Source organism: Pelmatolapia mariae, linkage group LG7, assembly GCF_036321145.2.
Source record: "Pelmatolapia mariae isolate MD_Pm_ZW linkage group LG7, Pm_UMD_F_2, whole genome shotgun sequence".
In the NCBI taxonomy this organism is placed as follows: domain Eukaryota; kingdom Metazoa; phylum Chordata; class Actinopteri; order Cichliformes; family Cichlidae; genus Pelmatolapia; species Pelmatolapia mariae.
In genome coordinates, this window is record NC_086233.1 from 14255565 (window position 1) to 14272987 (window position 17423).

Here is a 17423-nt window from a genome sequence, read left to right on the forward strand (position 1 = left end):
ATATATATATATATATATATATATATATATATATATATATATATATATATATATATATATATATATATATATATATATATATATATATATATATAATTTTTTATTTATTTATTTTTTTTTTACAAATTTACTTAAAATGTCAAGTAAAACTTAACAGAAATGACTGAAATTATCCAGAGTGACAGGATTCCCCTTAATTTATTCTCAAATATATGAAAACCTGGGAAAAACTCCTCAACCCAACATGAAATGAATAGAAAGTACTTCTCTCTCTCTCACTCACACACACACACACACACACACACACACACACACACACACACACACACACACACACACACACACACACACACACCTGCTTTGCAGTGTCATATGATCCACTCTCCAGTCACCTGTAGATGTAATCTGTGAAGGATCGCCAGCAGTCTCCCTATCTGACCTGTCAGGCTTTAGGGGAAAAAGAACCTGTGACACCTGGATTGTGGAGCGTTTTTAACTTGAAACGCCCTCTCCTCTCCCTTTTCCCTCTTTTCTCTCTGCCTCTTTCTCCAAGTCTTGCTTTTGGAATGAGAAAAAACAACTCTATTTTCTGTCAGTTTTTTGTCAGAATACTAGTTACATGAAATCCAGTGTATAAACCTTTTCCAGCAATATCCCCGTTTAAGTAAAAAACAAAAACAAAAAACAACAAACATTTAGGAGCAAATGCTAAACTTGACTTGTCCTGGTGAATCTATAGCCATGACTAGCTGACTCTCAGCACTGCTGCAAACAGTAGCTTATGTATGGAATCCCAGTTTTATGACAGCGAGTCCTAAGAATGCTTTGCCTCAACCTTGTGTTTGTATGTTTGTCTGGCATGTGTGTTTATGTGTGTATGTCTAGGTCTGGCCTCAGTGGCTGGAATGTGTGAGCCAGAGAGGAGCTGCAGCATCAATGAAGACATCGGCCTCGGTTCTGCTTTCACCATTGCGCACGAGATTGGCCACAAGTGAGTTTTAAGAGTTTTTAGGAGCCTAATATAAAATATAAAACTTGACATTACTCCCTGATGCGTATTGCAGAGGTGGTGGGACCAAGTCAGAGGGCCTTAAATGGCTTGGTTTTGAAGGCACACATTTAAATTACTTAACAGAACTTGTCTCATTAATTTAAAGTGGTGCAGCTCTGTCTACTTTGACTTGAGAATTATTATCCCTTAATTAACCATTATCATGGCTTGTAAAAGTTTTCCTTTTTTGTCTTTATACTTTTTCATGGTTATAGCATAATTTGGCGTGGCACCTTACGCACATCCACAATGAACTTACACCCCGACAATATTTATTCATGGATCCTTTTGATGACGTCATGACTGAAAAGACCTTTTTTAATTCAGAACTTAAACTTCTCTGGTGGCATAAAATCCCTCAATATGAGTATTGACACTGCTGATATCAGCAGATTTCTAAGCAGGACTTGAAGTTCTTCCTTTTACATTTTTGGGAATGAAACTTTCCACAAATGTAGCACCTTTTATAGCAGTTTTAGGTGTTGGCAAATGCCCTCTTTTTACTTAAGGTCGTCTTCAAACCTTTTATCACTTTCACGACCTGTTCTTAAACAAACATTACTTACTGCCTGGTTTTGCCGGACTTGCATATAGTCTTTTTTCCCCCTTGCAGACTGTAACTGCACATATTTCCTCATGCAAATGTCAGTGTCCGCATACCTCGGCCTCTTTCTTCCTGAATATAAAGCAAAATAATGATGATGTATTAGTCTGTGTATTCCTCTCTCGAGAGTTAGGCAAGATGGCGATTTCCTTTATTATGTCTCATGTCTGCTTCTGTTGTGGGGCAGTTGTAAAAATAGTCTCTGCTTCTAGAGGATGTATAAAAAAACACACTACAGCGGGGTTTCGACTGGCCTGATTTATTTCCCGAGTAGGGTAAAATGTCATAAACGCCAGCCTTAGAAAAACAGGTTCAGTCTGTGCAATGTGGTTGGGTTTGTTATATACATTATACCTGATTCGCGCCACTAGACTGTGAGGGAAAGTTAAGCTTTGATATCCTGCTGTAATGAGAAACTTTTCTCTCAAATGATCTCCTGACAGATGAAGTTTTTCTGAAAATGAATTGTTGCAACCATTGATAGCCAACATGAATTCAGTGTGAAAAAAACTATTTAGTAGCTTTCAGAACAGTACTCAAAGTTTGGAGCTGCTCATTGTAATGATCTAAAGGGTCTTGACTCCTCGCTCCAGTCTGTGCTGACTTTCCTTCCCTGGCTTGCTCAGACCTGCAAGCAGTGATTGACAGACAGGCATCTGAGTGGTGATTAGAACTTCTTCTTTCCTGCAGAGCCCCAGACAGGGTTTGACCCTTGACCCCTCCACACAGCTGTTTTAGAGCCAATGAGCTCAATCTTTACAACCACAGAGGTTGACATCCACAATCCAGCAGCCTTAACTGTCCAGCGAGATCCCATCTAAACTATGCAATTAACTACCACTTTCAGACCAGATGGTCATTTCTCCCAGCTGCATTAATTCCTCTTCTTATTTATTTTTTTCTGTTTTAGTTTTGGGATGAACCATGATGGGATTGGGAATTCTTGCGGTACCAAAGGTCACGAGACAGCCAAACTGATGGCTGCTCATATAACAGCCAACACCAACCCTTTCTCCTGGTCTGCCTGCAGCAAAGACTACATCACCAGCTTTCTCGAGTAAGTGGGTGATATGGGTGGTGGTTGTTCCCTGTGGGTCTGTGTATGTGTGTGTGTGTGCGTGCAATTGAGAAAAGGGTGCATTCCTGTTTTCCTTTTTTACTCACAGCTGTCTCTCTTTACAACCCGCTGCCACTGGCTGGTCCATGTGGCTGGACCCGCTAGGCTGCTTTGTACGCGAGGCCTTCCCCTACTTATTCACATCCACTTCATCACTGAGACTTTTGCCAGACCTCCTTGTGGCTGCGTATGATAACTGAGTGCTTTCCACCCCTGCATCCTTGCACCACAAGGCGGGTGATGTTAGAGCTCATGTGGTCCTCGGTGGTGATATGTAGGCCAGCTGCCTTAAACCACTGCTCTGCTGTTTTATATATTGGCCAAAGGAGGAAAAAAAAGGAGAAAGAATTGGAGCACATAAATAAACGAGGCAGTGATATTTGAGTCTTGCCAGCCTGGCATAGTAGAGGACACACCAATGTTTCTTTTCCAGAGGCTAGACAAAACATCTGGAGTAACAGAACAAACAGATAATGGTTACAATGACAGACTTCTACACCTATTTCTGCACAGCATGATTTAGAGGAGGCGTGTCAATTTGAAGCCTTACTTGAAATTCTACTGCTCTTCACGCTTGCGAATCCCTGATTTTTTTTTTTTTTTTTTTTTTCTGGCACTTTTGTCTTTTTATTAGATGGCAGAGACTCTGAATGTCGGAATGCCCCAAATCTGATAATCAACAAAGCCCTTTGCCAGCTCCATGCATTGTCCTAATGCATTTTCATGATCTAACATCAATGCAGTATAACTACAGTCATGATCTTTTTTGCTCCACAAATTCTTTTTCCATGCTTAAGCCTATAGCAGCACAGAGCAACTCAGCCGGCAGCAGACTTCTGTCAGAAATCCAGCTGTGTTATACTAGTAACGGCTATTGTAGCATGGAGCTGCTAATGCCTTTTTAATGATCATAGAATGAGGTCAAGGACCCCCTTAACTTTGTAGCATTTGTGGGATTGATAAGATTTCCGTGTAGCTTTATTGCTGCACAAAAAAATTGCAAAACTCAAAGTGCTTGTTTGCAAAAAATGGAATAGTGCTGACCGTGCAGAGCTAGTAGCACAAGACCACCACGGAAACAGGAAAGAAACTGACAACAATGGAGGAAAGTATAAAATGGGCCAAAGGTTATGAATGATTTCTAATCTAATCTGATGTGTTGCTTTGCTGTTTATGTTGTTTTATCTTATACTCCTATCAACAAGTAGTCGACAGGGTTTATTCTGATGGATATTTAGATTCATACAGCAGCATTTTATTCATTTATAATCCTTCTCCTCAGGTACAAGATGTAGAAAATCAGGATCCATCATAAACACCTTATTGTATTGTGTTATCTCAATAGACCACTTTCCTCTCAGAGTGCTGGCTTAATTGTAGTTATAAGCATTTCCAAAAGTAGAATGGGTGGTGACTATCAGCCCACTGTCTTGTGGAACCAGCTACCAGTTTGGATTCAGCAGACGTACACCTTCTCTACATTTAAGATTATTTATTTATTTTTTAAAAGCTACTACCTTTAGAACAGGTGACCCTAAATCATCCCTTAGTTATACCTCTGGTGGCTAAAACTGCAGTGGAACTCACAACACCCTGAGCATTTCTTCTTCATTGACTTCTTTTCACTTCCCATGCCACTAACCTTTGTTTGCTGTCCCCCATAGTCTGTTTTGTCCTGTCTGTTTGTGGTGTCTCGTTTCTCCTCTTTCCCCTTTTGTCTTTTCCCCTCTCTGCCCCTCCTTGAACCTAAGTAAGTCTATACCTTACAATATAAACTACCTTGTCCATAAACGGAAAGCTGGTAACATTATCTCTGCAATGTCACCTGCGAGCAAGAGGTCAGGGTATATTTTTACCTTTTAGTTCTAACACTAAGAAACTTTGTATCTGGTGCTTCTGCTGTCTGGTTTATTGTGCATGTGCATATTCATTTTTTATGCTGATTTTTTTAAAATGCTTCATCTGACTTGAGATAACAACACAGAAAAACATTAAAACATTAGTATGTTTTTTTTTTTTTTTTTTTAGTTTACCCTAGATAATAGAGATAATTTTTGAAAAATGGGCCTGATATGCTAATTTTCAACTCCCTATTTTTATTCTTTAGATACTTTTCAGGTTTAAGTAATCCTTATTTATCTCATATTAGCCCGGGGTGTTGCCCTTTAGTTTATGTACTCTCTGAAAAAAAGCTTTTGTAGTTACATTCCCTTTAAGCTATACTTCTTTTGATTGGTTGCCATTTGTAAACAGGTTTGTATATTTCAACTCAATTCAATTCAGTTTTATTTACACAACACCAAATCACAACAACAGTCATCTCAAGGCGCTTTACATTGTAAGGTAGACCCTACAATAATACATACAGAGTAAACCCAACAATCATATGACCCCCTATGAGCAAGCACTTTGGCGACAGTGGGAAGGAAAAACTCCCTTTTAACAGGAAGAAACCTCTGGCAGAGCCAGGCTCAGGGAGGGGCGGCAATCTGCTGTGACCGGTTGGGGAGAAGGAAAACAGGATAAAGACATGCTGTGGAAGAGAGACAGATAAGAGCCAGACAAGTATGATTCAATGCAGAGAGGTCTATTAACACATAGTGAATGAGAAAGGTGACTGAAGAAGAAATACTCAATGCATCATGGGAATCTCCCAGCAGCCTACACCTACTGCAGCTTAACTAAGGGAGAATTCAAGGTCACCTGATCCAGCCCGAACTGCATGCTTTAGCAAAAAGGAAAGTTTTAAGCCTAATTCCATAGAAGAGGGGCCTGAAAACTGAAGGCTCTGATTCCCTTTCTACTACTTAAATACTCTAGGAACAACAAGTAAGCCTGCAGTGTGAGAGCGAAGTACTCTAATGGGGTGATATGGTACTATAAGGTCATTAAGATAAGATGGAGCCTGATTATTCAAGGCCTTGTATGTGAGGAGCAGGATTTTGAATTCAATTCTGGATTTAATAGGGAGCCACTGAAGGGAAGCAAATATAGGAGAAATATAGCCTAGAAGAAGCCTAGAAGTAATAAATGCATTAACTAGTTTTTCAGCGTCACTCTGAGACAGGATATTTCTTATTTTAGAGATATTGCAAAAATGAAAGAAAGCAGTCCTACATATTTGTTTAATATGTACATTGAAGGACATATCCTGATCAAAAATGACTCCAAGGTTCCTTACAGTGTTACTGGATGCCAAGGTATTGCCATCCAAAGTAAGAATCTGGTTAGATACCATATTTCCAATATTTTCAGAGCCGAGTACAATAACCTCAGTTTTATCTGAATTTAGGAAGCAGAAAATTAGAGGCCATCCAGGTCTTTATGTCTTTAAGACATTCTTGCAGTTTAACCAGTGAGTGGGTGTTTTTTTTTTTGTCATCACAGTTATTGCTGTATGTTTGAGATAATCATATTGGATATAGCCTGTCTTTATGATGCTGCTTAATTGCACAAACATGCTGACCTTGTTGATTGAAATTTCAGCAATGTTTCAGATGCAAATCTGTTATTGTTGCAGTATTCAGTACTGTGCAAGAGTCTTGAGTCAATTGTCATTTCTTTGTCTTTTGCTTCCATTTGTGAGTTGTCTTGAGCAATCATTCTCCAGGTTTTCTTTGGACGCTGGCTGCTTTTTCACTTGTTTTCAGTCTAGTCCATGTAACTGACTGACACGTAAAAGACTTGACACAGGACCTAAGAGATGCATCTGACCCCTCTAGTGTTTGCTGAAATGGTTTTAATGGAAGGGTGGCTGTCCAGAAGATGTTCATAAGAAAACACACTCTCTCAGGCAAACTCCTAAGAGAGACTTATAAACTTTTTTCCTAAATACTATATTTAATTTGTGTTTGCAATTGTTTTCAATAAATTGCTTCACCTATTCCCCATTTTACTAGCAAAATATGAAGAAAGGAGATGTGACTCAAGACTTTTGCATAGTACTATATATTTGACAGAAAATAAGAAAAAGCCTCCAATTTAAGGTCCATGTGAAGATTAAAAGTCCATTTTAAGTCTGTTCCTGTAATGAAACCAAAGGGGCCGTAAATGTTTCAGTACTAACGGCTTTTCTTTGCAGTCATAGACACCACACATTTTTTTTTCTCTGCAGTTCAGCTTCATTTCTCAGTATTAAGACCATGAGAGCAAATTCATAACTGCAACCTTGTGGTGAAGTATTGGTTACAAGTCTGCGGTGTGTCTGTGTGTTCCTCTGTTTGTGTATTCATGTTTAGTTAGCGAGGCCCTCCAAGAAAGCGGATAATAGCTGCTGTGGTTGTCAGATGATGTTTCCGGCTGAAAGCTGTTAGAGGAGGGTAGTGAACAGCACTTGTGACAGAGATGACAGTATTAAATGCCAGCTTCCAAATGGGATACAAAGAGCTGCTTCTACTCTGCGCTGCCGGGTTCCTGACGATTTCTGGCTCGTGTATCCGAGAATCACTATTTAAAAAAAAAAAAAAAAAAAAAAAGAAGTACCCAAAAGAGACAAAGCTTTTTTACTTCACCTTTGAGCAGAATAGACTATTGCTTAACTTATATTATATGCATATTTGTATCAATCTGCGTTTTAGGTTTTAGTTTTATTGCCTTTTGCTTTTACAAAAGTGTTTTGTCTGTAAACTCAAATTATCCTCCCTTTCTCCCCCTCAATCAGAATTTTGGATATTGCACATGCATCTCCCTGCCAAGTAAACAACTTTGGCTGTGGTATTGGCCTAGATTCACCATCTTGCTCGAGCAATATGTGGTGCTTTGTTTGGGTTTTTTACGAATGGTTTATGAATGCACTCACAGTTCAGTCATAGTTTATTCTCCAGAGTTTGCGTGCCAGTTTGTTCTAAATGTTAAAAGGAAGGCAGTTTGGCTTTATTAAACTCTCCAAGACCACATACTGCAATGAATTTCATATTAAACTTGTACCTTATAATAATTGTTAGGTTATACTGATTTAAACATACTGCTGCCTCACAACTTATTGGATCCACTCAGCAGGCTTAATATCTTCATGAATGACTAGTCCCAGAGTACAGGGATCGCTGAAGTTCCTGCTTGTTAGAAGACGTTTCCGCTCAGCATAATGAATTTGGCTAAATCCACTGGACAGGAAGCCTTTGCGACGATGTCAAATAATAGTCTCTATGTTTAAACTTTGACTATTTTGTCTCTCTCCAAACTAATAAATACTGAGGCTTGCCCTTAGTACACAGGGTGTCTGGGGGCCTCATAGGCTGGCTTTTCTGCCTCTGCCTGTGATGAGAGGGTCCTCCGAGGGACAAGGGTAAAGAAAAAACATCATTCCTTTCAGTAACAGAGAATAGAGGATTAAAAATGCAAGAAAGGGAAGAGAAAGATAGAAAAAAGAAAAGAAGGATGACTCGCTCTTCTTGGTCTTCAGCGCTGAAAATAAAACATACATAATAAGTTCTATTTGGTATGTAAACAAAGATTATATATAATATATTTTGTTTATGCATTCTTGTTCAAGCACCAGGAGTCTGTTTGTGAGTTTAGACAGGTAGTTACAATGTGAAAGTCAATTAAATGAGTTTTTATGATGATTTTTACATAAATTTATATGTCAGTCAAAATGCTGTCTACAAAAATAACTGAAGAGATTTAATCTTGAAAACCAAATTACCATCTTAAATGATAAATTCTGTGTTGTGCTAATCATATCCGGGTGTTTAATTTATCTTAATATTATTGTTGACTCTTCCCCTCTTCCCCTCATTTTCATTCTGGGCCCAAGTTGTAGTTTGATCAGTCATAATGTGTAGCACTTACATTGTTGTTGTCACCAAGCCCACTTTGCCTTTAAAGGGATGAGAAACATTCCACTGCATGCTACAGCGGCCACATCTGGAAGGAACACATACTTCTTATAGTAAACAGTCATGGTAATACTTTGCCTCGAGATAATCCTCTGACTCAGGGAAGACCAGTGGATGTAGTCCTAAAAAAAAAATCAGTTATAACCTCATGCCAGCGAGTGTCTGTGCTGGTAAAAGTATTTTCATTGTTTTAACTCCTAGAATACAAAATTGCAGTGTGTATGTATGTGTGTGTGTGTCTGGTTTTGGTGGTGTACATGTTGTACATATTTTTATTTGACAAAACAGACTAAACAATCCTAGGTCTGGACATAAGATCCAAATCTAACTCCAGATTTCTTTCTTTATTTTCCTGAACTGTCATTTAATTGGCAGTCGGTGGGCTCAGTCTAAGGAGTCATACACACAATAGTGGAGCACGTAGCCATATAATCAGGGAGGGCTGGCCATTCTAGGCTGACAGCCTGCACCCTATTGCCTTGGGTAAAATGTCTGCTTGTGCTTCAACACTTCATTTGATGAAGAGGCGTTGATGTCTAATATCAGCATTAATTACATGACTTTTCAGATCTTTGTCAAAGCGTCGTATAACAGTAGTTTGGTACTAAAATTAAAGGAGTCACAGAAAACTAGCAAAGGTCTCAGAGGGGATTGACTCTAATTGTTCTGGTCTTGGCATCTCTAACTCGGCCATTATGCAAGTGTAGAAAGGTTCCTTTGTGTAAGAAACAATCCTATTGTAGGTTTGTTTTCTTGACAGCTCAGGTCGGGGGACGTGTCTGGACAATGAACCTCTGAAACGAGACTTCCTGTACCCAACAGTGGCCCCGGGGCAGGTGTATGATGCAGATGAGCAGTGTCGCTTCCAGTATGGAACCTCTTCACGCCAGTGCAAGTATGGGGTAAGAAACCAGCATCTTTCAGGCTACTCTCCTTCTGATTCTTTCTCTTTACGCTGAGAAAATGGGATCTCTCTTCTATATTATGTCTAGGGCAGTTAAAATAAAATATTCTAGTTCCCAAGCGCAAGTTTTGGAACACAGAGTTCACAGTGAAAGATATATTTTACAGTAGATACAATACCCAAACATTGCTACACTTTACTTTCAAAGTGGAATAAGGATATAAACAAACACATGAATATTTGCAGTAATTAGAAACAGGCACAGTAATTTATTAAATGTGCAAACATGCATAGAATTGTAGTATAAGGTAAAAACACAGTTTGTAGAATTCTAATGAGCTAGAAAGTCGATATTTGCTATAACCACCTTTTTCTGTATTTATAATTCCAACAATGTTGACAAGAAATAATAAACATAATTCCCTGAAATGTACACCCAGACCATGACAGAGCCTCCATCGTGTTTTAACATAGCAGCAGACTGCTGTATCTCTCTCCTAAGTTTTCTGTTATGTGTAGACGCAGCAACTGTTCATCCCTTGAATCAGGAGGCTGTTTATGCTTGAATGATTCATAGGTCAATATTAAGTGGCTAAGCAAAGAATCAAAATCTAAAAATGGTCAGACACAAGGACTGGATTAAAAATGAGTAAAAAAGCAACCTATGTCTAAATGAAGAAAAAAAGGACACTGGAAGACAACTGAAGACTTATTGCTCAAGACCTTTTTAAAAAATATTACAAGCCAGTTGGCTCCTTGGAAGGAAAATAGAAGAAATAAAGAAGGGAAACAAAGAAAGCAGAAAAAAGAAACAGAAGAAATAAAGATGGGTGACTCAAGACGTTTTGCTTAGTATTGTACATAGAAATATTATGCATACATTGGTGTGATGTTAGGATCTTCAGTGCCATTAAGAATGAATATACATAATCAATGAAGAATCATTAAAATTGCTCTGTCATAGTAAACCTGAGCATCTTCACACTATGATGCAAAGCATATGGGGTCTTAAAGCTAGCAGTCTCATTGTTGTCTCGTCAGCTCTGATCCTCTGATTTGATCTGGAATTGTGTAGATTTATAGACACATTTTCATGCCATTTGCCTTCTTTTCTCTTGTTCTCACAGCTGTTAGACTACACCAAGAAAAACACTCAAAGGAAAACCAGCAAAGAGCAACTGATAAATCATTTTTGCCTCTATTTAACAAATCCACCCTCAGCCTGCTGAATTAATTTATTCTGACCAACTTGCTTTTGCCCTCTTTCCTAGGATGTGCCTTAGCAAAAGCAACTGTTGTGTAACTACCAGTACATGACTGCTCTGTCATAGTAAACCTGAGCATCTTCAGGTTTTAGACTCTTAAGGGACCACTTAAAGTTAAAGATTTTGTAGAACAAGAAAGTTAAAAAATTTGTAGAACAAGTAATTAAAGATAACTAAGAAAAAAGTCCTTCAGAATTTAATGTTGTGTTATTGTCATTGTTAAAACCTTTTACATGGCTACAGTGCAAACAGGAAGTGCTAGTATCTACTGTAACATGTCTTTCCATGTTGGCGATTTGTCAAAATGGACCTGTGATGTCAATAAATTTCCATCGGGTCTGTAGAATTGTACTGCACATTTGTTATCTGACCTTATAGCCCCCATATTATATCCCCATCTGGAAAGGGCTGAGCTGTCTGAAAAGTAAATGCAGAAATGCCAAACTTTTTAGCACTTATTGGTTTTCTTGACATCTTGATTTCTTTTAACTGCAATATAAAAAAACATGCAATATATCCCTACACACTCTTATTTTTAATAACTATCTAATTTATCTGGACACTGAAACTACCAAGTAACCAAATTACACTTTCACAAGGAAATAAAAAAGTTGTTTGAGACGGTTGGTCATTTTCATTGGACCAAATGAATCCACTGACATACTCCGGACTCCAGTGCATTAGGTGGTTGTAATGCAGAAGATTTTGCAGCAAAGATTGCGCTATGTAAAGCAAATGACAGACAACTGCAACAACAGTTAGCACAGGTGGGTTTTCAGCTTCCTGCTGCCTCTGATTGTGGTTTACAGCTTTCCAACCTGGGCACTGAAACTGGAAAATAGATAAATAGAATGGAACACAGAACTTCATTTAAACCCTGGTCCCTGTGGTACAAACAGACTGATTTAGTCTAAGGTCCTGAGGAAACTCCTGCAGAGGGTTAAATGAGTGTGTGAAAATGTACAAATGTACTTCATCATCCCAGTTTTCTAACCATATTGTGTCTTACCATGCCTTTGAGTGTGGTTAACCTTAAGTGTTAAGTTAAAAAATAAAAAGTAATAGAAAAACTCATTTTTTCATTATTTCCTCATTTAGATTAAAAGGGATGATGAAGATGAAGACAATACTTTTATTAATATCAAGGCGACAAGGCGACCCAGGCAGTGAAAGACAAGAACCAACCACACATTTAAATGAGCAGCTGAAAGATTCCTCTGATATCTAATGGACAGTAATGTAATATTGCTCTGCATCACATAGAAAATTGGGCACATGATGGAAGAGAGGACAGAGATTAGTTGAGATCACAGAGTTATTTCTTGTAATATCTGACAGAAGATTACAACAAGGCCCAAATCAACGCTCAGTTATTTTGGCTCCTAAGCTCATAATTGTGGTTTTAGATTGCCAAGAAAGACACCCATTTATGAAAGGGTGGAATTCCGGCGCTGATTTATCAGAGCTCGATTGGAGTTTTTCGTCTGACGATCAGATTTATTTCATACTTTGAAATCGATGCCCTCAGTGAGAGGATGGATGTAACCACAGAAAAAGATCAAAGCTTTAATAAATGGAAGAATCTGGTTTCTTAAGCCAGTTCTTACCCACAATGTACCAAACGTTTCCACGTTTGGACATACTATTTGGGAGTTTACCCAAGCGATATGTTTGGCTTCCTTCTTGTGACCTGGCGCCTGCTTCAACAAACTTGCTTGGGTTTAAAAGGCATAACATTTTCTATGACCAGCAATATCAAAAACCATTTTAGTTTATTACCAACAGTCCAAAACTATTTTAAATCATTTTAGCTACATGACTGTAAGGATGGCACTGATAGTTGTCTGGGGAAACCACCATGGTCCAGTCTGAAATATCTTAAAAACCCAAAACTCAGATATTCATTGATATTTGTACCAAAAGACAAATTTCAAGGTCTTTTGTTATCTCAAGATTTTTTTGCTACGCAAAGCTAAGCTATTGTACGTACATTGTTGTTGTTAGCATGTGACCATGCTCAAAATGTTGCTGTCTCCAGGTAGTCTAGCATGCCTGTAAAATGCTAGCTTTTACTATTTTCCTCAAATTTTTTGTTTGCTTTTTTTGTCCCATGTTAGGAAAAAGCTTTGAAAATGCTATTACTCCGTATCTGTCCTCAGGCAATTCTTGTGTCATGATTCACAGAGGCTCAACAATATCAAAAGAAACTGATATTTCCATTTTCAGGAATTGCCTCAGTTTTGGGATCTTTCCACCTTTGCATGTGCATATATGAGTCAGAACTGGGAAGAGCGGCAGCAAAACACAAGAACAGCACAGGGCAGCTATCACTGACAAAAATTGTGACACTGACTTAGTAAGAAGCAGCCAGGAAAATGCACTGCTTCCATACACCACATGCAGATCATGTATACAGTATATATGAACAAACACCTTATTAGGTATTCCTAATTTAAAAAAAAATTCTTTATGATGCTTAAACTTTTCTGGTTTTGCTCACACAGTTTTGGAGAGGTAAGATTAAAACTTGTGATTATTTTGGAGGTTGACGTTTGTTTTGAATTGTTTGAATGGTATATCATTATATTACTGTATACAACCACTTTAATTCTGTCCTATTTACAAATCTGGGAACATGGACAAAATGAAGTCACTTCAGACAATCTAAGAAGGGAATTGTATATACAAAATCACTGTACTTGAACAGTACACAATATATATATATATATATATATGTCTATATGCCTCCCAGGGTTAAGAACCACAATGCCTTCAAGGGGTTAGGCTTAATTTATAGATTATAAAAATCCTTGAACCAAGGGTTGTCATAAAATGTATGAAACATATGAAAAACAATCTTTTGATATTAGTGGGGCTCTTACTGAGTGTCTCTGACCGTTTTTTATCATCAGCTTGTTCTCGTTTGACATAAATCTATCAGCCCCGCATCCATGTTTGTTGAGGCCCGGTCAGTGACCTTTTACCATGGCTGAGATAGTGAATGGAGCAGTAGGGGTGGCTTATTAAAACCAGCTGGCATAGGGGAGTCGGTGCAACCAGAGACTGGCAGTTAGCTGCATTATTGAATCTGGATAGGCTCAAGGAGCTGAAGAGCTGTGGGATATTTACTGACCTTTGGGGTCAGAATCTACGTGTTGGCTCGTTATTCTTTTTCATGAGCTTGCTCTTCTGCTCTACTCAATTGTGTTATAAAAACCTTTGAAGTTAAGACTTTAGGCAACCCAGTTTACTTAAACAGGAAATCCAGTCTTGGTTGTGCAGCACATCATGTGCTCACTTTATCCAGTTATTTATTTGGGGGCAACTTAACAGTGTATTTCTTCTCTTTCAGTAATCTAAATGGTTTCTCCGTTCTGTACTGAAGAGTGATGATGTTTACGCAGACAAATCAGTAATACTAAGGATATTTGTTAGGCTACAAGCCATCTTTATCTAAGACTTGGGAGGCCTATTGCTCACTCTTTATTTCCCCTAAGAAGCCAAAGTTGGATTTCTTGAACTGATGTCACAGTCCCATGTGGTCCTGAGATGAACATGAGCAAACGTTAGTCATGGTGTTGATCTAGCTGACTCTTCATTTCTCATAAGAGCATTAAAAACACGCAGTGACCCTTAGCATGTTGCTCAAAATACACTATGATCCAAAGCATATGGGCTCTTGAAGATAGCAGTCTTGATGTGGTCTCATCATCTCTGATTTGATCTGGAATTGTATGGATTTATAGACACATTTCCATGCCATTCTTTTTTGTTGTTCTCACAGCTGTCAGACTGCACAAAAAAATACTAAAAGGAAAACCAGTAAAAGGCCACTGATAAATCATTTTTAGCCTTATTTAACAAATCCACCCCCAGCTTGCTGAATTGATTTATTCTGACCAACTTGCTTTTGCCTTCTTTCCTAGGAAGTGTGTAGAGAGCTCTGGTGCCTTAGCAAAAGCAACCGTTGTGTAACTAACAGTATTCCTGCTGCAGAGGGGACCCTGTGCCAGACAGGCAACATTGAAAAAGGGGTAAGTCATCTAGTGTTTCTCAGACATTTAAAGGTTAAAGTTTTTTTTCCAGATACACAATTTTTAATATTTGAAGAAGATGACTCAAATAAATACAAAAATGCTATTTTTAAATGATGATCTCATTTATTAACAGGAAAGAAAAAGACATAAAAAACCTCCAACCTAACCCTGTGTGAAAAAGTAATTGCCCAAACTTGTTCAATCATTAATTAACTGCGATTCACCACATTTTGTGGAAATCTGAGCTCAGTTTCACTAGACACACCTAGCTGTGATTACTGCCAGACCCGATAAATCAAGAAATCACCTAAATAGAACCTGTCTGACAAAACCTGTCACAATAAAGAGAGAAAGTCATTAACATCTATCACTCTGGGATGGATTGCAAAGCCATTTCTAAGGCTTTGGGACTCCAGTGAACCATGATGAGAAGCATTATCCACAAATGGACAAAGCATAATACTCCAAAAATCCTTTGACAACTCATCTAGTAGGTCAAAGATGAATCCAGAACAACAGAACTACAGGCCTCTCTTGCCTCAGCTTAGGTCAGTGTTCATGATTCAACAATAAAGAGAAAAAAAAAGAGCAAAAATGGCATCCATGAGAGGAGTTCCAAGGAGAAAGCCAGTGCTGATCAAAAAGAACCCAAAGGCTTACATTTGCTAAAAAGCATATCAGCAGCTGAGCCATGATGGTTGTGTGATGATCTGAGACTGCTTTACTGCTTAGGACCTAGATGACAGAAGTATGATAGAAGTATGAATTCTGCCGTCTACCAGAAACCCCTAAAGGAAAATGTCCAGCCACCGGTTTGCATCCTGAAGCTCAAGCACACGTTTGGGTTATCCATCAGGACAATATGTAAATATAAATATGTAATATAAAACAAAATGTAGGTTTTACAATGGCCCAACCAAAGTCTGGTCTCAAATTAAATTGAGATGCTTTGGTATAACCTTTAGCAGGTCATTTATGCTTGAAAACCCTTCAGTGTAGCTGAATTAAAACAATTCTGCAGAGAAGAGTGGTCTAAAATTCCTCCATTTCAGAAAAAGTATAACAATTTTTTTCTCAGCACTGTATACTACAGTCACTAGGAAATGAAGTAGGAAGTCATAAATGTGTTACTGTCTCTTGCAAATCTTTTGCCATCTACATGCACAGAAATTTGAAACTAAAGAGAAATTCACATTAACTACTTGCATTTTCAGTATAGCCAGAAACTCATCGATATGAAAGTTCAGAAATTCAGAAATCCCTCCTGAAACAGTGATAGTTACTGCGGGATAGTTATTTAAATGCAAATGGCCTAGGCACTAGGCAACTTGACTCTTATCTTCTTTTGTTTTTCACATACTCCTTTTTTGGGATCACCACAGCGGACAATCTGCTTCTATCTCTGGAATCCTCCTCTAGCACACTAAACTTCTGCATGCCCTCCTTCACTTCACTACATCCATGAGTCTCCTCTGAGGTCTTCCTCTTTTCCTCGTGCCTGGCAGCTTCATATTCCACATTTTTGTCCAGTATATCCACTATCCCTCCTCTGCACATGTCCAAATGATCTCAGTCTTGCCTCTCTAACTTTGTCTCTATATTTAATACCTGGTGACCTGTGATGTGAAACAAGCACTTTTATTCTCTTCTCTGTGTGTAGCTAGTGGTACCTCACTAGTGTGCACTCATGCATTTGGTGCAACCACACACCCACACACACATACACAAACTCACAGACGTAAGCAGGCCAGGCTTTAGGTCATCAGCCGAGTGCTGATGCCAGCCAGGTTAGGGGAGACTGTTTTAACACGGATTACGGCAACCATTGTCACCGGATGGTCCGAGGGGTAAAAGGGAAGAATAGGAGAGTGTCACGAGCTGTCACCCATAATTACCATTAGCTCAGTGGAGCCTTTGAGGACCAGGGCCCACGGACAGAGTCCTGTACAACACAGGGGGCCCCAGGTTGAGCCTGGGGGGCTTTAGAACAGCTTTTGGAGCAGCTTTAGGAGAGCCAGTGGCATACTCTGTCTGCCCCTGCTGGGGACGGCTTCAAAGGAATATGAATGTCAGCCATTTCTCACCCAGCGTGGAATGGAGAGAGGCCCTTCCAACAGGACCAGACAGAGATAGAGGTAGAGACTGGGGGAAGGGAAAGCGGGAGGGGAGACAGCCAGGAATTAACCAATAGAGGGGAGCTTTACGTTTCTTCTGTGTGTTCAAATTGACCAGTAAACTTACAGTTAGCGCTGAGGTTCTGTGCCCTTATCAGTTGGTCCTCCACATTTCTCTTTCTCCACACTGCTAATCTTGTTTAGACAGCATCTCAGAAATTGAATGAGTGGTAGAGATAAAGAACGCAGCAGCTCAGCCTAGACCTCACCTTGACTGTACCGTTCTCTAGAGGGTTATTAACCTACTGACACAGTTGGAGGGACAAAGGACAGTCTCTGATCCCCTCTTCCCCCACAACTCTGAACAGATTAACATGATTACTCCTGAAACGTAGTTCAGCTCTTTCTCTGCCTCACCTGTCTTGGAAATAACTTCCCATAATGGAAACATTAAATAAATATAGAAGAGTCACGAGATATACGAGAATTAATTA

General features: G+C 38.9%; 1 protein-coding gene and 1 long non-coding RNA gene across 2 annotated transcripts in view; one reads left to right on the plus strand and one right to left on the minus strand.

Annotated features, from left to right (window-relative positions):
- adamts6 (ADAM metallopeptidase with thrombospondin type 1 motif, 6) overlaps positions 1-17423 on the plus strand; it is a 75289-nt gene that overhangs the window by 15521 nt on the left and 42345 nt on the right. The window contains exons 10-13 of the mRNA XM_063478044.1: positions 886-991; positions 2566-2712; positions 9370-9511; positions 14705-14812. Of these exons, the coding sequence (XP_063334114.1) occupies positions 886-991; positions 2566-2712; positions 9370-9511; positions 14705-14812 (503 nt within the window). The remainder of the gene's footprint in view (positions 1-885; positions 992-2565; positions 2713-9369; positions 9512-14704; positions 14813-17423) is intronic.
- On the minus strand, positions 8137-17138 carry LOC134630613 (uncharacterized). Its single transcript, XR_010094307.1, has 3 exons — positions 17057-17138; positions 8563-8637; positions 8137-8175 (listed from the first exon to the last, which is right to left on the minus strand). It is a non-coding gene; the product is annotated as an uncharacterized LOC134630613 (long non-coding RNA).